A 23,116-nucleotide genomic window follows, 5' to 3' on the forward strand; every position below is an offset into this window, starting at 1 on the left:
CTGGCTGGTCATGTGTATTTGTTGCTTTAAGGACATTTAGTTTATTGATGCAATTGGATTTTTTATATTATTTTTATGACTCGATGCTCCAATCTATGTTCTTACAGTATTTGTACCAAAGAAAAGGCCTTCTAGGTTATCTTAAAGCAGGCTGAGTTCTCAAAATGGGAAACCTAAAGTACTTTGCAGTGACTTGGTCCTAACCTCTGAAATGTCATTGTTAAAGGCTGATGTTAATATGCTTCCTCTACTGATGGCGGAAAGCGGAGAGCTAAGAAAGTACCCAGAGCAATTTAAATTTATATTTCCAAGACCCTCCCACACAAAAAAGTATTTATGATGTGCACTAAATGAACTGCTGCGTGCTCAGCCTGCCCAGTGTAACCCCTTTGAAAGATTTTGCACCTGTCAGGGACTGCTGAGTAACTGTACTGCAAATAAAAAAAAAAAAAAAAAAAACTCCGATCTTTTTGACTCTTTCTGCCTCTTACCAAAAAGTCGGAGGAAAGCTTCAAATATCCAAACCAATTTAGCTATTCAGATGCTTAGTCTAATCTCAAATATCAGTATGATTGATTATTTACTTATATGTTTAGTTGGTCATTTAGCATCATGCTAGACATTGCTTTACTCTGTGGGTGGGAGTCACTAGGAAAGCAGAAAAGAGTTATAAAGATTTTGGCAAATGTTTGTGGGGGCAAAGGAAAAATCAGAATATGATGAAAATATGTGTACTCTAGAACTGTGGTCCCCAACTCCCAGGCTGTGGACTGGTACTGATTCCTGACCTATTAGGAACCGGGCAGCACAGCAGGAGGTGAGCGGTGGGCAAACCAGTGAAGCTTCATCTGTATTTACAGCCTTTCCCCATCACTCACCATCCCCCTCATCCCCGGTCTGTGGAAAAATTGTCTCCCATGAAGACAATTTGTCCCTGGTGCCAAAAATGTTGGGGACCACTGCAGAAGATACATAAACATTATCCGTAACAGCAACCTAAAAAGAAGTGAAGTCCAGTTACTTCCCAATGGAGCCCTCAAGCAGCAAACCCTGTGGGTGGGGAGACCAACTCATTATATGGTCACCTATCCCTGGGGAACCTAAAAGACTTGGGTGATATTTAAGACCAGAAACCCCAGAATAGGTACTGAAATGACATCTGAAGCCTTCAGCTAAAGGGAGAGAGCAGATGTAGAACTGCATTGTCCAATATGATAGTCACTGGCCACATGAAGCTATCTAAATCTGAATAAATTAAAATGAAATACAATTTAAAATTGAGTTGATCCATCCCACTATCCACATTTCTGGTGCTCAATAGCCACAAGAGGCCAGTGGCTATTATATTAAACAAAAAAGATATAGAACATTTAACTCATCACAGAAAGTTCTATTGGACATTGCTGGTCTGGAAGTCACCTGAAATTCTTTACATGCATTGATTATATCCATCAAAGACTCTAAAGTGAAGATGGGGCAATTCAGCCCACAAATTAATCTGACTTGCAACAAGTATGGAAAACCTTATCTAGTGGAAGCAGATTAGGGTTTCCTAAAAGTCATACTTAACCCAATTTGTGTCATTTCCCAAGACCTCCTGAAGCTTTCTGCCTTTGCTTCACAACCTACAAAAGGGATTGTGAGCTGCAAGAAAGAAAATGAAATAGGTTTATTCTGCTAGCTAAGCACTTTAGCAACAGCTTAAGATTTACTTTGTTATACTTCTTCTTGAACTTGACTGATTTTGTAAAATCCTTTGCAGAATTCCCTTGCTTTTCAGAATTCCTTCTTGGTGCTTATTTTTAACAGAACTTTATTATTTATGAGTCTGTCCTTTTTGTGAAATTCTGAAGCTTCCTGCTTATTACGTTGTGACACTGGGGAGGATGTTTTTCTCCCCCATATACTGATTCTGCTTAATGTTTTTTTAATCACTCCTAAATTCCATTTTAAAATTATTGGGTTCTGTGAAAACCTAATAGTGACACTCAATACTTTAATAACTTAATTGGAAAATTTTCTCTCATGGTTGTACTTAATTTCTAAAGATATATAATTTAAAAACCAACCAATACAATTAGCAGTTCCGAGAAGAAGCTTGCAGATATGAGTTCCTAAATTTTATGCAAAAGTATTCTTTCCCTAAGGAGTTTAATTATACAAATAAGTTCAGCATCAGCTGACTGAAAGGTTTTTTGCCAGAACCTGCCCACCTCTTACAGCTCAGCTGAAATAGTATTTTATATGTATATTACTGATTGCAAATGTGTACCATCTATTTAGTCATCTCTAAAATAGAAACTTTGTTTTGGCATTTTCTTTGTTATATTTTGGTTGTCAGAATACTTAATATGAATATTTGAATAGGCCTTTTGTATTCTAGTAGCTCTTACAATAATAGTTTCTCCTAAGAGCTAAATTAAAATTAAAATTTGTAACAAAAAATATGTATTCCACTGCAAAGATGACAGTGTGGAAAATAATATTACTACATTCACAAAGAATAAAGTAAGAATTCTTACTTTCAGTTATCAATATGTATTAAACATCTGCCATTTTCTAGAGATAATTAAGGACACTCTTCTCTAACACTAGATATAGCTAAGAAAGAAAAATAAAAAAAAAAGGACACTCTCTGAACTTGTCTGAATTCTATTACCCAAATGCACTTTGAGACTTTTTTTTAAGTGAATGATGTCACTTTTTATAGTACATAGCAAACAATGATTTCTTAGACTATTTCCAAAATATATCTTTTGCTCAGAAGAAAACTTAGTTTTGTATATTTCCTCCAGGATTATCACAGATTTTTCACAAAATATTATTTCATGGAAATGTACACATTTTCTGGAAATGTGTTTTCAAACTCATCTCTGGGAGCAGAGATTGCCCTTATTTTAAACGAAAGCTCTATATGTTATTAATGATTCAATTCAAACAATGTTAATGTTCTTTTCATCCACTTATAGAAATTAGTTTCTAAATGGAAAGAAAATTAGTAGGGAAATAAACAAAATTTTAAACAAATCGATAAACTCTAAAGCATTCTACACATTCACTTTTCCCTATATCATGGTAGGATGCCAGTTTTCCTATCACTGTTTGAAAAACATACCCCATAATAATTTGGATATGTTCCTTGAAAATGTCAAGCATCTGGCTATTTGGGAATATCTGAAGAGGCTGACTGTTACCTCTCTGCATAAATATGAATCTTGGGCAAAGTCTCACACAAAAATTAACATATGCTTTTTATTTGAAATAACAAATGTTTGAAAGTCATATACAACTGCATATTTCTATTTTTTTTTATTTCAGCTTATTGTGGGGGTACAAAAATTTAGGTTATGTATATTACCCATGCTCCCCCATCCCCTCCCCGAGTCAGAGCTTCAAGCATGTCCATTCCCCAGACAGTGTGCATCACATTCATTATATAGGTTCCATATTTCTATTTTTTTAATTTTTTTTTTTTTGAGACAGAGTCTCTCTCTGTTATCTGGGCTAGAGTGCCATGGCATCAGCCTAGCTCTCAGCAACCTCAAACTCCTGGACTTAAGCAATCCTCCTGGCTTAGCCTCCCAAGTAGCTGGGACTACAGGCATGTGCCACCATGCCCGGCTAATTTTTTCTATTTTTAGTTGCCCAGGAAATTTTTTTAGTAGAGACAGGGTCTCACTCTTGCTCAGGCTGGTCTCAAACTCCTGACCTCAAGCAATCCTCCCACCTGGGCCTCCCAGAGGCCAGGATTACGAGCATGAGCCACCATACCAGGCCACAACTGCACATTTCTAAGAGTCCCAGAATAATAACTTTTTTAAATACAAAAGAAATTTTGTAACAATTTTCTGTAATGAACTGGCAGGGAAGTTCTCAGACACACACACCAAGGCGACACATAAGTGCTGTGTAAAGGATTTGGCATTTGGGGAAAGAGCATTGTCTGTTAAAACAGTGCAATGCAAAGCTTACATGCCTCTTACCAGTGTTGTTTTCACAGAATTACTATACCTAGGATTAAGGCTACTCTTTTTCTTTAATTCTTAAAATTATTTATCTCAACAGATATAAAATTACTCTGTCAAATTGCTATCAATAGTTTCTAAGCACTGCACGGACTGGTACCCAACAGTCGGTGAAGTGTCTCCAGTCCTCAGACCGCACTTTTAATGCCACTCTTAACAAGATCCTTAGCAGTTGTTCTCCTGTCAGCTTGTTTCACACAACCATGTTTTCTGTCAATCATCAAGAACTGGATCAGAATACCGTGCAACCCGTTCTTGTGAATATGACCCAAAGCACCTCACATAGATTACTCATTATTTTGAAGAAAAATGAACAAGAAGCTGTTTACCATATATATCCTGTTCCTAACTTCTCTTAATACCTCCGTGGAATAACTGCCATGCCTGCTGTGCTTCATGGCATGCAACCTCTTCTTCCCCGGGCCAGACCAGCCTTTTAGAGAATCACATGAGTAGATAAATAAGGTCTGCGTTCAAAACTTAAAGAAATCTTTAGTTGAAGTTGCAGCCTGACTTTAGCCTGCACCACTGGCTAATTCTACTCCCCCCACCCTCCCCAGCGCTACTCAGGAGAGGTGGTCCAAGAAACACAACAGCCTCTGTGCCACCTTGAGCAACTCACATCTCCTCTCTGGGCCTCCATTTCCCTATTGGTGAAGTGGGGATGGTAATAGTGTTGACCTCCTAGGGCTGTGGTGAGGAATGAATAAGTGAATAAGCATTTACGAAGCACTTAGAACAATGCATAGGGTGGGCACTGTGTAAATGCTAATTATTATTACGGTTGAGCTGTCTGGACTCCTTAATGCATTCCAGCATTCTGCCTCCACTGCCCATCCTCTGTTCTGAATCGACCCTTTCCTCTCTGAGCTGCACCGGCTCCCACGGCAAGTCACGTGGGAGAAGCACTTTGCTGCCTCTTCTGAGGGGTACTCCCAACTTCCAGAATGTTTCCAGCCTGCACCCTCTTCCCCAGGAAACACTTACTGTTACCCTTGAAGTTACCTCCCTACTACCTGGGCTGAGAAATTACTCAGGGCTGGAAAAGCAATGTTTTCACCCAATCATGAGGTGATGTTCCAAGTAGAGCTCTCCCCCTTCCTCCGTAGGGTGAGCTTGCAGTCTTCCCAGGCACCCTCTAAAGGGAGAAGTTACTTCCCTCCTCTCCCTCCCTGACCCTTGCAGAGGCATGACTACGGACTCCTTACAGTTCCTCCCTAGGAGTTAGTGCATGCACTCAGAAAATAGTTACTGAGCTTCTGCTCTGCACCAGGCACAGAGATAAACATTAACAAAAAGGATCAATCCCTGCTTAGAGTTGTGAGGGGCTACCAAAAAAGTAGAGTCAATTACCATGCAGAACAACAGATCACTACGATGATAGAAGTCCAGGGTAGTTTGAGCCAATCTAAATCAGCACTTGTATGAGAGGTGGCATTCAGGAAGGCTTTCTGGAAGAAGGGAAAAAAGAAATCTGGTAGATATATAGGGAGTAGCCAGGTTACTACTCGGGGAGGGGTTTATGCAGAGAGAACTGCAGTTGCAAAAAAGCAGAGGTGAAGGCGGCATTAGGAAGTATGAATATTGGTACCGGGAAGGGTCAAGGAGAGTAGAGGTGAGGCTGAAGACAGGAGCAGGAATCACTATAATGAACAGGAATGTGGGGAGGCTTTTAAGTACAGAAGTGAATTATCAGGTTGGTGCTTTATTCTAAAAATTGGAAAGATGGCTCTGATTGCAATGTAAAGAACGTATTGGAAAGAGGGGACCATTGTCGTTACAATACCTGCATCTGCTGGGGCCTGAGCCCAGTAGTCATGATGAAGAATGGTGAAGGATGGATTTCAGAGCACTTCAGGCATAAAATATGATAGGATTTGGATATTTACTGGTCGGAGAGGATGGAATGGAGGAGCAGGAGGAACCAAGGATGGTATATCTGGATGCCTGGTCAGACAGAGGCTGGCTCGGGGGGCAATGGGGCATTATTTTGAATGTTGAGTTCAAGGGTTCACAGTCGGACTCAGCAGGTAGGTAGATCCCTGGATCTGAAGCCCAGGAGAAAAATCTGAATTGGGGACAAACTTGGTAGCTGTCAGCACAGAGATAAACGGTTTATAGGAGTCTCTCCCCAGGGAGTAAAAAGAGAAGATGGTCAACACAGAATGCTAAGGCTCACAAACAAGTGAAGAGCTGCCAAAGGAAGACGGCTCTGAAGGAGACAGATTCAAAGCAACCAGACAGATGGAAAACCAGGAGAGTGTGACAGAAGAGGAGCCAGAGGAGGGAAGTGTTTCAAGCAGGAGGCAGATGTCATCTGTGTTAGATGCTGCTAAGAGGTCAAAGAAGATAAAGAGTGAGAAGGTCCTTTGAAAGTGGCAACAGAGAGGTCATCAGTGACTCTGGAGAAAAATTTAGCAGAGGGAAAAGGGTTTGAAGCCAGGTGGTAAACAGAACACTTTTTAAAATTAGCTATCAGAATCTTTCACTCTAATATGAACACAGATGAAGTGTCAAGAATTTCTTTGTAACTAGCAAAGACTCATCGACTCTTCCAAAATAGCTCAGATGTGATCAGTGAACTGCAGAACCACTGATGACATTTCAGAGTTTCTGAGGTGGGTATGCAAATCAGGCCTCACTGTTACCCTGGGTTGGGTGACAAAGTTTTCCAGCGTTCTTGCCCTTATTTATGTTCTTCTTGTTCTAAAAAGCATGTACAGGGCCGTTCCCTTGACCATCCCTAAAGTGCAATCTCAACTCTGAATCCTTCTTAAATCTCACTTTATACTTCAGACAAGAATACCCACAAACAGAGAAGAAGAGGCACACGTTTGTCATTGTGGGTTTTGTTAAAGGTACAAGCTGTCTAATCATCACCAGTTCTTAATTTTGCTGATGGCATCTCTGCTATTTCAGCAGAGGTGATGAGCCTTTGTTTGCAAGTCACTATTAAGACATTCTTGACAGCCAAGTCTATGACATGTTACAATAAAGGATGCCACAGGAAGAACATTTTATAGATCATTTAGCACGTATCTTTAAAATCAGCTAATATATTCCCTTGAATAGTCTTTTTGTTTGTTTTTGTTGTGAAGGTAATTACCTGTGGCCACATTTTGCTCTGAGGCTGCATTAAACTAGTCTTTTCACTGAAGAGGCACTTACTTTGTAGCACCTGAGATTTTTAAACGTTTATTTGGTTATGATTTAAATTGTATCTCCTCTTTCTTGCCATGACTAAAAATATCTAAGAGCAGTCAACAAGTATGGTCCATTTATTTATTTACTTATTCATCTCACACTTTAAAATTTATGCAGGATTTTATACTCCTAGGAAAACAAAATTCCCAAATTTAGTTACCATATCAACGCTCACAAAATCCTGGGAAGAAAGTCAAACATTTACAGACTTACCTGGATCCAGAAATTCTTGCTTGGGTTTTATTACTCTTATACCAGTAAAAGAAAACCCAACAAAATCTACAGGAGAGCCTACTAGACCCTGCATATAAAGAACAGTAATGACATGCATTAGAATAGCTACTCCACTCTCAGTGGTGGAAACAATGTGGCCACAGAACTTATCTTAATGTCCTAATTCTGCCGAAGGGGGTATGTGCTTGCCCCTACAGTAAGGACAGCAGACAGGCTGTACACAAGTAGAGCTAACTTATGTGTCTCTATTAGGAGTTGAAAGCAAGAAAATGAGACGGATCAGTGCATTCAGGGACTCCTGGGGTTCCTTGATCACTGGCTAGTAGCCCAACTGAGAAGAAAGAAGGATGGAGGAGCCTTAGATATATAATTCTGTAACTTGCTTTGCAGGGTTGTCAGAGTTTAAATACTGTACACACAAATGCAAATCTGTATTGTTGAGTTGTGTTTATGTATTAATAGGAAAACAACATTAATAAATATTCTAAACAAGTGACCAAAATTGTCAAGTTCTGTAGCCCTAGACTGGATTTTCTCCACTATCAACGTGGTCCCTTGATCAGTCTCTAAAAATTGAGAGAGGGCTGTCCTGCGAGAAATTCAGTGATCAAAAAGCTCTGGGTGCCAGCCTGAGCAAGAGCAAAACCCCTACTATAAATAGAAAGAAATTAGCCAAACAACTAAAAATAGAAAAAATTAGCCGGGCACAGTGGCACATCCTTGTAGTCCCAGCTACCCAGGAGGCTGAGGCAGGAGGATCACTTGAACCCAGGAGTTTGAGGTTGCTGTGAGCTGGGCTGCTGCCATGGCACTCTAGCCCAGGCAACAGAGCAAGACTCTGTCTCAAAAAAAATAAATATAACAAAATAAATTTTAAAAGGAAAAAAAAGAAAAAGCTCTGGATAACCTCAAGGACAAGCCTTGAGGCCTTTGCTTTTAAGGCAGATAGATGCTGTATTTCTCGTGGAGAATCAGAAATCAGAAGATAAATTTTTCAAACTGGGAACAGGGAGTGTTTCAAACTGGGAAAAGTAAATGGATCATGAGGGCTCTGCCCTCTTGAATGGATTAATCCATTTATGGATTAATAGATTAATTTCCCCCAAGACTGTAATTTATTTTTTTTAAAAGAATTTATTTCTTGCAGCTATGGAGGCTGGGAAGTCCAAGGTCAAGAGGGTGCATCTGGTGAGAGCCTTCTTGCTGGTGGGGACTCTGCGCAGTCCCAAAATGGCACAGGGCATCACATGGCGAGGGCCCTGAGCATGCTAAGTGCTAGCTCAGGTCACTCTTCTTTTTCTTGTAAAGCCACCAGTTCCCCTCCCATGATAGCCCATTAATCCATTAATGCATAAATGCATTAATCCATTCATGAGGGCAGAGCCTTCATGATCCAGTCACCTCTTAAAGGTCCCGCCTCTCAATATTGCCACTTTGGAGATTCAGTTTTAACATGAGTTTTGGAGACGACACTCAAACCATAGCATGGGAATGTAGAATGCATGTCTGTAGAGTAAATCAATCCAACTGACCAACAAAAAGTAAGGAGAGGAGTCAGTTAGAGAGCAGGGAGGCAACACACATCCACCCCGTAAACATACAATCTGGGAACACCAGGGGGCCATTTCAGCAGTCTTGAGAAACTTAGTAATATCCCCAGACAGGGGGGTGGAGAGCAGGTAAAGGACTATCATCTCCTCCAGAAATCATTTCCTATCACCCCTACCAGTCTGGGTTAAACTCCCCTCTTCTGCATTCCCATATTGACCTGGGCTTCCCACCACCATGCACTTCAAAGTGAATTATAACGGTCTGTCTACTTGTCTGTCCGCCCTACTAGCTGAAGTCCTGAAGTGCTCCAGCAGCAGGGTTTATTTCTTCATCATTGTATGCCTGTCATCCAGCACAGAGGCTGGCACACAGTAGGCACTCAATAAATGTTTGGTGGGTGGGTGAATGAATGGATGGATGAATTCTTGAGTACCACTCATCAGGCATCTCTTGGGGAAGCAGCCACATAACTCAGCTAGAGAGCTCCAGGCTCAGGACAAATGAAGCTCTCAAATCCTTTCAGAGCTCACAGTCACAGCCACCGTTGTTTTGCACCGTGACTGTAGAGAGGAAGAGAATGGAGACCAAGTAATTATCGCCATCGTGTAGGAGGCTCCTTCGGTTCTGCCAGCTCCTGGCAGTCCCCAGCACAATATCGTAGGTGCTCAATGAATATTTATTGAAAGAATGAATGAATCACTCACCTTGGCACTCCCTTTCCTTCCAAAGTAATCCTTTGAAAAATTAACGGAACTTCTTAACTACTTCTTGCATGAAACTTCAGACCTCGTTTGGGGAAGGGTAGGTGGGAAGTATTTTGGTTCTGATTAGAAGCCTGACACCAAGACACACTTAACACTCTGCCAGTGGGTCTGGCATGCGTGACTTAAGCAAACCCGCATAAATCACGATAAGGCCTTTGCATGGGGGCGGGGATGGCTCCATTCCCACCACCCTGCCCCGCCACCCCAACCCCACCTCCACGTCAGTGGCTCTCAACCTTGGCTGCACTTAAAATCTCTGGACCAATTACAGCAGAATTTCAGGAGACGGGACCCAGGCATCAGCATTTTTTAAAGTTCCCTGGGTGATTCCAACGAGCAGCCAAGCTTGGGAAGTACTGCTGTCTTGTCAGTCAATCATGCTGCCTCTTTAGTTCACAGTCGGCTGAGCCCTCTCAGCCTTGCACATGGTTTGGCCGCTGGCCGGGCCTGTCCATCTGTTTGGTGGCAGCAGCAGTCACTGCTGCTTCTGTTTTCTCATCATTCTTATCTCTTCATATTCATATGCAATGTTTTTACCCTGATTTAGAGGACTGGAACAAGACTTTTGCAAGATTTTATAACTCATGGCAGCACAACAAATGCACCTACACTTCCTTATAAGTGCACATGTGTTTGTGTGTATATATAGATATATTCTACCCAGAGTTTAACTTTGCTTTAGCTATTTCTTCGTGCTCAGAAAATTATATGAGCAGACTTTTCAAAAGGAGGTGCGAGTTTAAGTTTGTGATGAATCTTTTCCACCCTCTAGTGGTACTACTGGAGCATGTCAGTTTTGTGCGATAGGTTTATTAGATTCCTAGCCTGTTACCAACAGCATCAAAAAAGACTGACTTTACGGGTCTTTTGTTCTTTGCTGCTATATTAGCCCCAGTGGTGCAACTTACCCTCATGAAGAAAGGAAGCCAGTGAGCATGTAACTTACTCCTCAGCCTTTTGTTGATCCTCCAAAGGCCTGTCCAACAATACCAGTCAGAACAGGCCATTCACTTAGCAGAGGTTTATCAAGTACCTACTATGTGCCAGGCACATGTAAGTACAAAGAGCCATATCAGATCAAAGTGTCTTTTTAGTTGTTATTTTGTGTTAAAAATTAAGATCTTAATATTAAGACAATAGTAGAACATTATGATTAAGAGCTGAACACTAGAGCCAAACTTGTTTATATCCTTATTTCACACTTACTAGCTGTTTAACATCAAGCAAGTTACTTAACCTCTCTGTGCCTCAATTTCTTTATCTGCACTAAATGGAGACAGCAATAGTACCTTTCCCATGGGGTTATACTACAAAGTGCTGCCTAGTATTATTTAGTTTTATTTTTATTTCAGTATATTTAGGGGGTACAAGTGCAGTTTTGCTACATGGGTATATTGTATAGCAGTGAGGTCTAGGCTTTTAGTGTACCCATCACTCAAAAAGTATACCTTGTACCCAAAAGGTAATTTTTCATACCTCACTTCCTCCCACCTTCCCCCCTTTGGAGTATCCAGTGTCCATAATTCCACTCTGCATGACCATGTGTACCCAGAGTTTAGCTCTCACTTTTAAGTGGTATTTTATTTTCCATTCCTGAGTTACTTCACTTAAAATAATGGCCTCCAGTTCCATCCAAGTTGATGCAGAAGACATTATTTCATTCTTTTTTATGGTTAAGTAGTATTCCATGGTGTGTGTGTGTGTGTGTGTGTGTGTGTGTGTGTGTGTGTGTGTGTCTCACATTTTCTTTATCCACTTATCACTTGGTAGACACTTAGGTTGGTTGCATACCTTTGGTATTGTGAATTATGCTTCAATAAACATACAAGTGCAGCTATTCTTTTCACATAATGCCTTTTTTTCCTTTGGATAGATACCCAGTAGTGGGATTGCTAGATTTAATGGTAGATCTACTTTTAGTTCCTTGAGGATCTTCATACCGTATTCCAAAAAGGTTGTACTAATTTACAGTCCCACCAACAGTGTATAAGCATTCCCTTTTCACCACATCTTTGCCAGCATCGATTGTTTTTTTGACTTTTTAATAATGGCCATTCTGACAGGGGTAAGGTGGAACCTCATTGTGGTTTTATGCCTAGTATTATCATCAACGTAATCATTAAGTGTATTTTAAAGGTCTTAATTTTACTGTGGAATGATTTGCTCAAATACTTCTTTATACCAGGAAATACATAGATCATATTAAACTTCTTTTGTAAGCATGTAAGAGCCCACCAAGGTCTTCTGCCTCTTCCCCAGGCCAGTTCATGAGCTTTTGTTTATTTATGCCTTCATGGCATTTCTTCATAGCTCTCCTTATCTAGACAAAGGGGTGGCTAACTACAGCCAGGGTCAAAATCTAACCCAAGGCTTATTTTTGTAAATAAAGTTTTATTGGAACATATCTATACTCACTTGTTTGTTTGTTGTCCTGTGTTTGCTTTCAAGCTACAATGGCAGAGTTGAGTAGTTTCCACAGAGACCCTATGACCCATAATGCATTAAATATTTACCACTTGGCCCTTTAATAGAAAAAGCCTTCTGTCCCTTGTCTAGACTTTGTGCTGCTCTGGACTTATGCCCAGATATGTTTGCAGAGTCAAGACACAGAATGTTGGGGCTTAGCCTATGTGAGAACTGAGACATGAAATCAGCTCTCTCTTCCACCTGCCAACAAAGATGCCCTAGTCCCCAGCTCTCTCCTCCTCCCCTTTATCTTGTAGTTAAGACCCTTAATACATGAAATGCAATGGTCTTGGAGAGAAAAAAAATTGAAAGACCTTTTGAATTCATAGTCCAACAGCTACTTTCCCTCAATTTTCAGCACCCTTATATTTTTCCTGAAGTCTAGATTTATTGAACCCTGAGCTTCTTTCTTCCCCAAAATAACCAGAAAATGGTCTACTCTCTCCTCTTCTCAAAAACTAATTGTGTAGCTTTTTGCTCATGATGCTGGGAAATACACATTGTAAAGCAAAATTAACAGACTGCAATGAGACTGGTATATATACCCCACAACTGGGGCAGACTAAGCAGACGGCCCCTAGAACTTGTGATAAAAGGGAAAACATTACAATCACTGGGCATGGGGAACATGCATTAGCCATGGACTGATTCCCAGAGCAGACCCTTTGAGAGAATGAAGGTGGCCAGGTTAAAGGGAAGAGTGCATTCCAAGCATGGGATCCCCTTTGGGAAGACAGAGATGGAGACAGGTAGAATGACTAATGTGGCCTCAGATTTATTTGTGTGCTGATGTCAGAGCACACAGGGAACAGTAGGAAGTCAGACCCAAAGATAACCTAGACATTCTCCTTAATGTTTACAAGGTTGCCTACCCATGATTCACTCTGAGATACAGCTTAGTGGAATGATGAAAACGTGGGCCTTGGCATATCAGCAATAACCTGGCCTCTTACTAGTTGTGTGACCTTGGACAAGTTACTTAACCTCCTGAGCCATCACTTGACCCAAATATCAAAGGTAGAAAATTCTTAAGAGTTTTAAGTTGACACAATGCAGGTAAAGTGCTTAGCATGGCACCAGCCATCCAGCAAAGCACAACTAGTGGAGACGCACTCAACATTAAGTTGAGAAGGGCAAGATCTGTTCTTGCTCAGCTTTCTTATCTCCACCATCCAGCTCTGTGTCCTGAAGACGGATACTGGGTCCCCACGTCAAGTTCACTGCATTGTAGAGACAGAGGCAGTTCTAGACATCCCAGTGATGACCAGAGAAATAAGAAAATGCTGCAGGGGCAAAGGAGGACAAGACTAAATACTCAGAGATGCTTTCTCAGGCTTAGCTTAGTCTCAAGTTTTCCTCTCTCTACCTTCTGATTTTAATCATGAAAATCATGTCCAGTCCCTGAAGAAGTTAGAGGGGGTTGAATGGAGAGAGGGAGGCTAAGATAACTGAATGATGTCAGCATCTCAAATTACCTGATGCTGAGGACCAGGGGTCTTTGCTTGCAAAGAATTGTCATATGATGGCTGAAACAGACAAGAGCCCCAGGGTCCATCCCTCACACCCAGCCCCGCTTTGAGCAAGCCTGGCACACATGATTTTAGAAGCAATTCTAGCAGTCTCCTAGGAACAGAAAACAAATGGTGTATTCTTTTTAGACTCTAGCCACATGTTTTCATCCCTGTTTTCTTGATGGTCCTATAATACTGTAAAATCCATTCAGCCAACATAATTATCATCTCAACAAGCTCTTCCTTCTCTTTTCCCTGGACAGTTTTGTTTTGCTATTAGCTCTCTTTTTACATTTGCTGCTTACTAGATTACAGTATCATATATTCCTTGACTTTCAATGTTTTTGCCTTTCTCTTTACTTCCTCATCATGATATGTTATTGTTCGTGATTTGGTTGCTTTGTGAGATCCTAATTACATTAGAAGTCTAAGGGAAAAGAATATTGTTTCCATGATTTTCAGAAGCAGTTCTATTTAAATTACTTTTCTGAACCAGACATGGTCCTGACTATTAAATGAATGAACATTTATTTTACTTTAGAAAGTTTTTGTATTTATGGATGACAGTCAAAAGCTTATGCTCTCTCTGATGTGTGCCTAAAGAACACGAATCTATTCTAAGATCTGTACAATAGTCTGCCTTGTCAGAGAACACAAACAACTTTGAACAACTATGAAGTAGCAAATCCTCATTCATTTCTTCAGCTAGCATTTATTGAACCCCTAATATTTGCCAGGTGTTATACAAAATGCTGGGTAAAAAACACAGTCCCTGACATCAGTAAATTCTAGTGGGTGAGATACGCTGCCACAGATTTAGCTACGTGATAACGCCTTTGAAAGCACAGAGAAAGAACATCTATCCCAGTGGGGGGTGGTCAGGAAAGATTTCCTAGAGAAGTCAATGCTTGAGCTAAATCTGAAACAGTTAGCATTCTAGGTAGAGTGCAAAAAGGTAGAATCCGGAAGAATGAGCGCTTAAGTGACAAGAAAATCCAGATGGGCTGCAGAGCAGGCAGCATTCAGAGGAATGAATAGAGAAGAGCACTTGAAGAGAGAAGGGCAGAAGCTCACTCGATCCACTACCCTCTTCGCTCTAGAATTGCCCACCTGGTCTCCTCCGTAGAACTTCTAGACCAACCTCCCATGTTCATTAAACTTTGTGCCAAATGTTGGGATATCTAGAGTACGAGACATAATCCCCACGTTCAAGGGCCTACACAGTCTGGTAGAGGCAGTTAGTATATATGCAAACAATTATGGTATTGTGCTAGGTACTAACCTAGAGGGTTATAGGCAAGTGATTAACTGTTTTGTGGAAATCAAGTGACTTTAGAGCTGAGTCTTGAAGACAGTAGGATTTCAGGAAGAAGAAATAGCATATGGAAATATTTGAAGTATATAATTGATTGACTGGTGTTTTTGTGGACCTGCAAATACTTTATTGTTGCTGGAACCTGAAATTCCAAGGAGGAAGTGGAAGGTGACAAGGCAAGAAAGGTAGACAGAGGCCAGTTCATAAACAGCCTTATAGGATGTGCTTCTAAGGAGTTTAATGAAAAACCAATGAAGGATTTTAGGAAGGAAATAATGTGGTCTCATTTGCATTTTGAAAGCTTTATTCTATCCATGGCTGTAGCAGTGGAGATGGAAAGGAGGGCACAGCTTTGAGAGCTATTAAAATGTGCTTGGTCTTCCCTTAGCAAAAATAAAATGACAGGGTCATCATTCTTTATATAGATTATTGATTTCAAAAATATTTATGCTGGCCAGGCATGGTGGCTCACACCTGCAATCCTAGCATTTTGGGAAACCAAGGCAGGAGGATCACTTGAGCCCAGGTGTTGGTGACCAGCCTGGGCAATATAGTGAGATCCCAGTCTCTACAAAAAATAAAAAATTATCCAGGCATGGTGATGTGCACCTGTAGTCCCAGCTACTTAGGAGGCTGAAATGGGAGGATCACCTGAGCCCAGGAGTTGAGGAGTTGAGCTTGCACTGAGCTACGATGATGCCACTGTACTCTAGCCCAGGCAACAGAACGAAGCCCTATCTCAAAGAAAACAAAAAGAAAAAAAAAACTTATGCTTTTAAATATTCCTTCCACATTTATAAAACATAGTACCTGATTTAGAATTTTTATATCTCGCTTCAAACTTCCTTAATGTTTTTGTTTTCAACCCATAACAGAGCCAGTTAAGAAAATCTATTTGATCTCGATCTTAGACAACTTAATCTATAAGTAAGAAAGTTGCATACCCTCAGTAATGCCCAGGCAAAAGCTTGGCAACCAGCTCCCCATGACCACTGAGGGCTAGAATGCAATATTTTCTATCAAACGCCTTCAAAATGTACCTTCTGTTACATCAGAGGAAAGCCCTGACTTGCAGTGTTTGCTAATTTCTGTGGTGTAAATGCTCATTCAGTAGCTGAATTCAATCTACCAGTGTGACATCACTGAGCAAGGACTTGAGAAGAGATGTGCCATATTGTATCCTTAGATAGTATTTCCTCCGTATAGACACAATACACATGAATAACTCAAGAGCATAGACAGTAACATGTAGTAAAATAATGAGGAAGTGGTGGGTTTGGAGTATTATCTTTTTTAATATAATTTATTTAATTATAAATTTACATAATTTAATTTTTAATAACAGCAATGTTTAACAACCAGTAAAATTCCTAAAAATTTGACAGTCAGCTCCTGGGAGTCAGTACCAGCCTGCTCCCGCCACCACTGTACATACCCCCCTTTTCCAAATAACTGGAATGATTTATTAATCCAATGTTCACTGTTTAATTCTGGTACATAAAGTGGAAAAATCTGTAAGTAAAGCACTGGAGAGAAAGCAATACCACTTGAACAGTGGTATGATGTGTAAAAATAAATGGAGAGCCTATTAAGAATTTTAAAATCTACTCTATTTAGCACACCTATCATTATATGGCTATACTGAAATAACATAAAAGATGATCGGTTTCCTTTTTAATATTGATCAAAATTATAAATATAGATCAAAACTGTAAACTGTGGATTATAATTCGGCTAGCTCATAAGTAGTAAATATGTAAATTAAAATGAAACTATTTAAAGCTTTCATAAAATATGACCACATGAGGGCTAGAGTGCAATATTATCTATCAAATGCCTTCAAAATGTACCTTCTGTTAAAACATCTCTGAAAGGAAGAGAGAAAAACAACAAGCAACTTCGAAATGAATTATCAGAGAGAGCTCACATGACATCCTACCAAGAAACAAGGTCAGGCCCCCATTACTGCAAAAAAGATAATTCAGTTTGGAGGTATGTGGGTCCCTCTCTGTGCAGACATGTCACTGGCCACAAACGCCTGAGAACTGATGCCATGGAAAAACCAGGAGGTGGAGTTCGAGACCAGTCTGAGCAAGAGCAAGACTCAGTCTCTACTAAAAAATAGAAAGAAATTAACTGGAAAGCTAAAAACATATAGAAAAAATTAGCCAGGCATTGTGGCGCATGCCTGTAGTCCCAGCTACTTGGGAGGCTGAAGCAGGAAGATTGCTTAAGCCCAAGAATTTGAGGTTGCTGTGAGCTAGGCTGACTCCACGGCACTCTAGCCGGGCAACAGAGTGAGACTCTGTCTCAAAAAAAGAAAGAAAGAAAGAAAAACCAGGAGGTGATGTCTGGGTGAGAATTAGACAGATCTGGGTGGGATCCTGGCTTTTCTTCATACCATTTGCTTGTTTGGGGGTAAATCAGTTAAGTTCTTTGAAGCTCAGTTTCCCAAAAAATAAAAGGGAGAAAAGAAAATCTGATCAAGAGCTGTAGAAAATAAGACATATACTAGGAGGCCGAGGTGGGAGGATTACTTGAGGTCAGGGGTTTGAGACCAGCCTGAACAAGAGCAAGACCTCGTCTCTACTAAAAATAGAAAAAAGTAGCCAGACATGATGGCGCCGCCTGTAGTCCCAGCTACTCAGGAGGCTGAGGCAGGAACCTAGAAGTTGGAGGTTGCAGTGAGCTGTGATGATGCTGATGACGCCACTGCACCTCTAGCCCAGGTAACAGAGCAAGACTGGGGGTAGGGGGAGGAAGGGAGGGAAGGGAGAGGAGGGGAGGGAAGGGAAAGAGAGAGAAGGAAAGAAAGAAAGAAAATAAAAAAGGAAAGAAAGAAGAAAGAAGAGAGAAAATGAAAGAAAAAAGAAAGAAAAGAAAAAAAGAAAGAAAAAGAAAAGAAGCTACATAAAGTACTTCCCATAACAAGTGATGACTGATGTTATTAAAAACACAAACAACCACAACAAACACCAAAAAACCACCTAGGGATGTATGAAGATGATTTTCCTTTATTCCTGACCGCCCAGGAAAATAGCAAAGAAGGATTCTGGGCTGTTAGCTTAGCTCTTCTCTTGGTTTTATTCTTAATATGACCCAGATTAGAGGATCTTTTCTCTAACTCTTTCTTGCCTTCCTCCACTTACTCAGTATTTCTTACTGTGTGTCAAGAACTGAGCTAAGGTGTGAATACAATGTTGAAGAAGAAGAATAGTAATGGTAACAGTCATAGTAGATGTGGTAGTAGCAATCTCTGACTTGTATTAAGCACTAACTGTGGAATAAAAGACTCTCATCTCTGCCTTTACCTAATTGATAGTCTGGTGTGGGGAAACATATTTACATAATAATTACTCAGGTTCAGAAACTCACAGGTTACTTATTTCACTATTTTTCTTGGTTTTTTGATGTAGTAGTCTAATCCCCTATGAAACCTAAATGCTGGTAAACAAATTTGGAACCAAAGCTAAATACTGACAGATTAAATTAAAATATAGATTTTCTTTACTTTCTGCTGAATGATTTTGCTTAAATGTCTTTAAGGGGGAAAAAAATCTATCCTGAATAAAGAACGGGTTGATAAAGAAAATGTGGCAGCAAGACGGGGTAAGAATATTATGGATAAATGATTCAGGAATAATTAGGATATAATTAATGTGAAGTTACTAACACAATTACAAGGTAGGGATTTGGGTTTCTTAACCTGTAAAACAATTTGGATTCCTTGAAATCAGCTATTACTTAGGATAGGTAATAAGTATTTTCTTTGTAAACTCTACGTTTGTTCCTAATCTATCCACTTTCCACCAAGGAACAATAAATGTTGGTTCTCAGAGCCTAGTTGACTGATTCCCAGCCTGGGATCTATGAATGTGATAATGGGAGTCTATGAGCCATTTAATAGTTGAAAAACACTAACAGGTTTAACATTGACCTGCTATAAGGCTACTAATTAGAATGCTACGTTTCTTTGTTTTCACCAGGAATTTTATCAAGTTATTGCAGGATTAATCTTAGGCAGATTAGCTATCAATGACATCATGGAATTTATTGATGAAATATTGTTTTAAAATATGGGTCCATGTTGGAGGAGGCATTGTAATAGGAAATCTCTGGTTCCAAAAAGCTTAAGCACCCAAGCCTAGTGAATAAGAATGTTATGTTGAAAACAAAAGGAACTTGGCTAGCTAATCCAGCAGTATTCTGTAGAAATAATTTATGAAAAAAATTCACAAATTTTCACATTAGCATACATTTCTCTAGAGACAATAAGAGAATTTTGCAAACACATTTGCACCTCAAAAATGCATGTATTAATAATTACCTAAAAGACCATTTTAACAACCTTTATATTTTTTAAGGGATGCTATCACTAGTTGTCATATCTTGGATTTCTGGGGATCACATGGAAAGGTTAGAATTGCTTTTTGACTTTGACTATAATTTAGGATTTCAATGGACATTAAAAAGGCACAACACTTAGTATTCAGTTTATTTTTTAGTGTGTTTTTCTACTCTTAAGGTATGCCTCACATGAGATCTTCTTAAATTATCCATGTAATCACAAGCTTTTATATTACATTTCTGCAAAAGCCTTAAATAATTTGATGTATGACTTTTCAGCTTCTTATATTTACTAGTAAACTATTTGGTAACTTCCTTTATTAAGATTAATATGTAATATGTTGCTTATACAGAATTATGAAATTTCATGTTGCAAAACGGAAGTTTAAGGAAACATTACGCCCATATGATGTAAAAGACGTCATCGAACAATATTCTGCTGGTCATCTGGACATGTTGTGTAGAATTAAAAGCCTTCAAACACGGTAAGCAATGAAAATGTTATTCACTGTAAAGGAATGGGCATAGAAACTATCTAGGGGAAACTTCTCTTTAGTAGAGAAAACCTCTGAATTCTTTATTTCTAATTCATTTTTAGTGGGCAACTGGACGTTTGCTTTTAACATCGAGTAAATCAGGAATTAAAAGCATCCAACTGTCTCCGTTTCCTCATCTATAAAAATGAGGAGAATGTTAGTTCTTACCACATAGAGTTGTCATGAGCATTGAATGAGTTAATACACGTGACTTATAACATGTTAAGAGGCCTGGAACCAAGTGCCCAATAAAATGTTAATGGTTGTTGCTGATGTTTAAATTATTGCTGCTGCTGCTGCTGTTGCTATTGTTTTTGTTATTCTCTAAGCCCTAACCATCCTTGAGAAATCAGTTAGTCTTTCTCCTTCATAAAGCTTTACCCAGCTATCCAGCACGTAAAGACAGACCTTTCTCTTCTCCGACCACCTACAACATTTAGAGTTTACCACAGAGCATAAGGTCACTCAGAATCTTGGTGTGCTGGGCCAGAGCTGAGACACAGTCCTTATATTATTCCCCGGTTGTATGTTCTTCTTGCTCTCGACTAAGACTAGGGCTAGGCCCTCTCCTTCACTTGTGTCCTGCACAGTACTGGACATACACTATCCTGCCAACAGCACCTTACTGGGTGGTTTTAAAAATGAATTCAGCCAGGTGTGGCAGCGCACCCCTGCAATCCCAGCTACTCAGGATGCTGAGGCAAGAGGATCGCTTGAGCCCAGGAGTTCAAGCTATCATCTCACCACTGCACTCCAGCCTGGGCAACAGTGAAACCCCATCTCTTAAAAAAGAAAAATGAGTTTAATATGTTAATTCCAACTGCATATGGTTGATTGTGTTATCTTGAAGCCAAGATATTTAGTCAATTCCATTTTTTGAGTCTTGCTTCATTATCAGCACAAATTAGCATTGTGATTGAAAGTTCCTAAAAAGCAAGGACTGAGTTTTAACATTTTTTATATCCCTACAACAAACACACTTGCTCCACTGTGAGGCATATCCTAAGCCCTTTGTAAAAACACCTATTCATCACTTATAGAGGTCACAATTTGTTCATTCATTAAGCAGATAATTACTGAGCCCATTATGTGTGCCAGGAACTGTGGACATCCAGAGATTAATGAAATAATGACCCACTCCTTGTAGAGCTGCTGTCCCCAAACCCTGGGCCCGGGGACCGGTATCTATTAGCACAGCAAGAGGCAAGCAGTGGGCCAGCGAGGCTTCATCTCTATTTACAGCCGCACCCCATATCACTCACATCACTGCTTGAGCTCCGCCTCCCCCTCCCCCACTCTGTGGAAAAATCGTTTTCCATGAAACCAGTCCCTGGTGCCAAAAAGGTTGGGGACTGTTATTGTAGAGCTTGAAACTTAATAAAGTAGATGCCATGGCAGAAAGTAGACACTATGTTTCTGTGCAGACAAAGTAAACAGTAAAGTTGAGTCAATACCCCTAAGAATTCAATTCTGGAAAACACACCAGAAAAAAAAAAGTAATTCTCATTTAGGCTGATCAAGTTTTTGGAAATTGCTGTAGCTCATCCTGTAGTCATGTTACAATCTCTACGTAGGGGCCATGGTCTTCCAAATATTTCAATAGAAGGGAAAAAACTAGCTATAGCTCCCAGGTTTTTGTGAAATTGGAACTATTACAGAATTTATAGAACTAATCTTGAGTTTCTAGCTCATGTATATTCTTCAACTCAAATTCCAAAAGGAAAAGGCCATAGCTTTCTTATCTGCTCATCTTCCACATATCAGATGTACAATAAATGATCTTTGAATAATCTGTTCTATTAATGCAAAATAATCATAATTACAGTTTTCTCATATTTTGAATTGGTTGAATTCAGGAACTACCTGATCACAGGTAGAAACAAATTACTTTGTAGTGTAGAACAGTTTTTCCTCTAGAAGATTCCCCCATAGTGGTTTCATCTTGACCAGAATAATGACAAAATTAATGTCACGTGTCTTCTCATGTTACCAAAATAAGAACATCAACTGGAACAAGTTCATCCTTATTTCATCTTCCATAAATTGAGGATAATTATATTTAATTTTTTTTCAAAACACTTCATTCTGGCCTAGGGTAAACTCCGTCTTCAGCACTCATAATCAGATCTCCTCTTTCTCTGACAGTGTTGATCAAATTCTTGGAAAAGGGCAAATCACATCAGATAAGAAAAGCCGAGAGAAAATAATGGCAGAACATGAGACCACAGATGACCTCAGTATGCTCGGCCGGGTGGTCAAGGTTGAAAAACAGGTACAACACAACTACATTGGTTAACGCTTTAGCCAGAATTTTTCAAATCAAAATTGATTATAGGCAATTAGATGTATTATAGTGATTAATATTCTTATTAATAAAAAGAATAAAATCAAGAAAGAATGAATGAAATGAAATTTTCTTCTCACAGTTCTGGAGGCTGGGAAAATAAATAAATAAGTATATAAATAAACTTTCTTTGTGCATAGGCAGTGTTCTCTAACACACCATTGGATTTCCATATAAGGAATAGAAAATTTCATCTCATCAATTAATACTTAACTGGAAGCAGCTATAAATTTTCAATAGTAAAATAACCAAGATTTATTTTTCATTTGTATTTTGGTTATTTTCATCGTCTCTCTTTTGGTCACACTTTTTAAAAATAAAACAAAACCTTATTATAATTATGATGACACATTGAATGTTTGTTAACCCTGAGGCTGTATCATGATATACAAAGACAATTTCCCAGAAGTCAAATTGTTCCCCCAATTTAATTATCAATATTTCAAGTATTAGTTCTGAAGCATTTTGTACCTTTATATTTAAATTCAGAATCACCTAGATTGATACTTAAGGTCTTGATTTCATGATAGAATAAATTCCTTACTAGACTTCAGTAGAATTCCAGAATGCCTTCATAGACGAGCTCAGGAAAGACAATCTGATTGGAATGGGGAGTCTTGAGGTTGCATTTTTATAGTGCTTATATGATTTTTGAGAACATCAATTGTCCATTTTAAAAGAAACAGGAGGGAGAGGTGCCAATGGAGATTATATAGAAACCAAAGCCTCTCTCTACCCCTAAATCCTCCTCTGGCCCCACCACTGCTAGGTATGTTCACTAAGGGTCAAGACTGCATTGTACTTTAGACTCAATATTGA

General features: G+C 39.5%; 1 protein-coding gene across 5 annotated transcripts in view; it reads left to right on the plus strand.

Annotated features, from left to right (window-relative positions):
* The window catches only part of KCNQ5 (potassium voltage-gated channel subfamily Q member 5), a 493,719-nt gene that overhangs the window by 468,827 nt on the left and 1,776 nt on the right, over window positions 1–23,116 (plus strand). For all 5 annotated transcript variants that reach the window (XM_045543880.1, XM_045543882.1, XM_045543884.1 and 2 more), the window contains 2 exons: window positions 19,771–19,902; window positions 22,099–22,225. In XM_045543880.1, the coding sequence (XP_045399836.1) occupies window positions 19,771–19,902; window positions 22,099–22,225 (259 nt within the window). The remainder of the gene's footprint in view (window positions 1–19,770; window positions 19,903–22,098; window positions 22,226–23,116) is intronic.

This window comes from Lemur catta, chromosome 2 (genome assembly GCF_020740605.2).
Source record: "Lemur catta isolate mLemCat1 chromosome 2, mLemCat1.pri, whole genome shotgun sequence".
NCBI lineage: Eukaryota > Metazoa > Chordata > Mammalia > Primates > Lemuridae > Lemur > Lemur catta.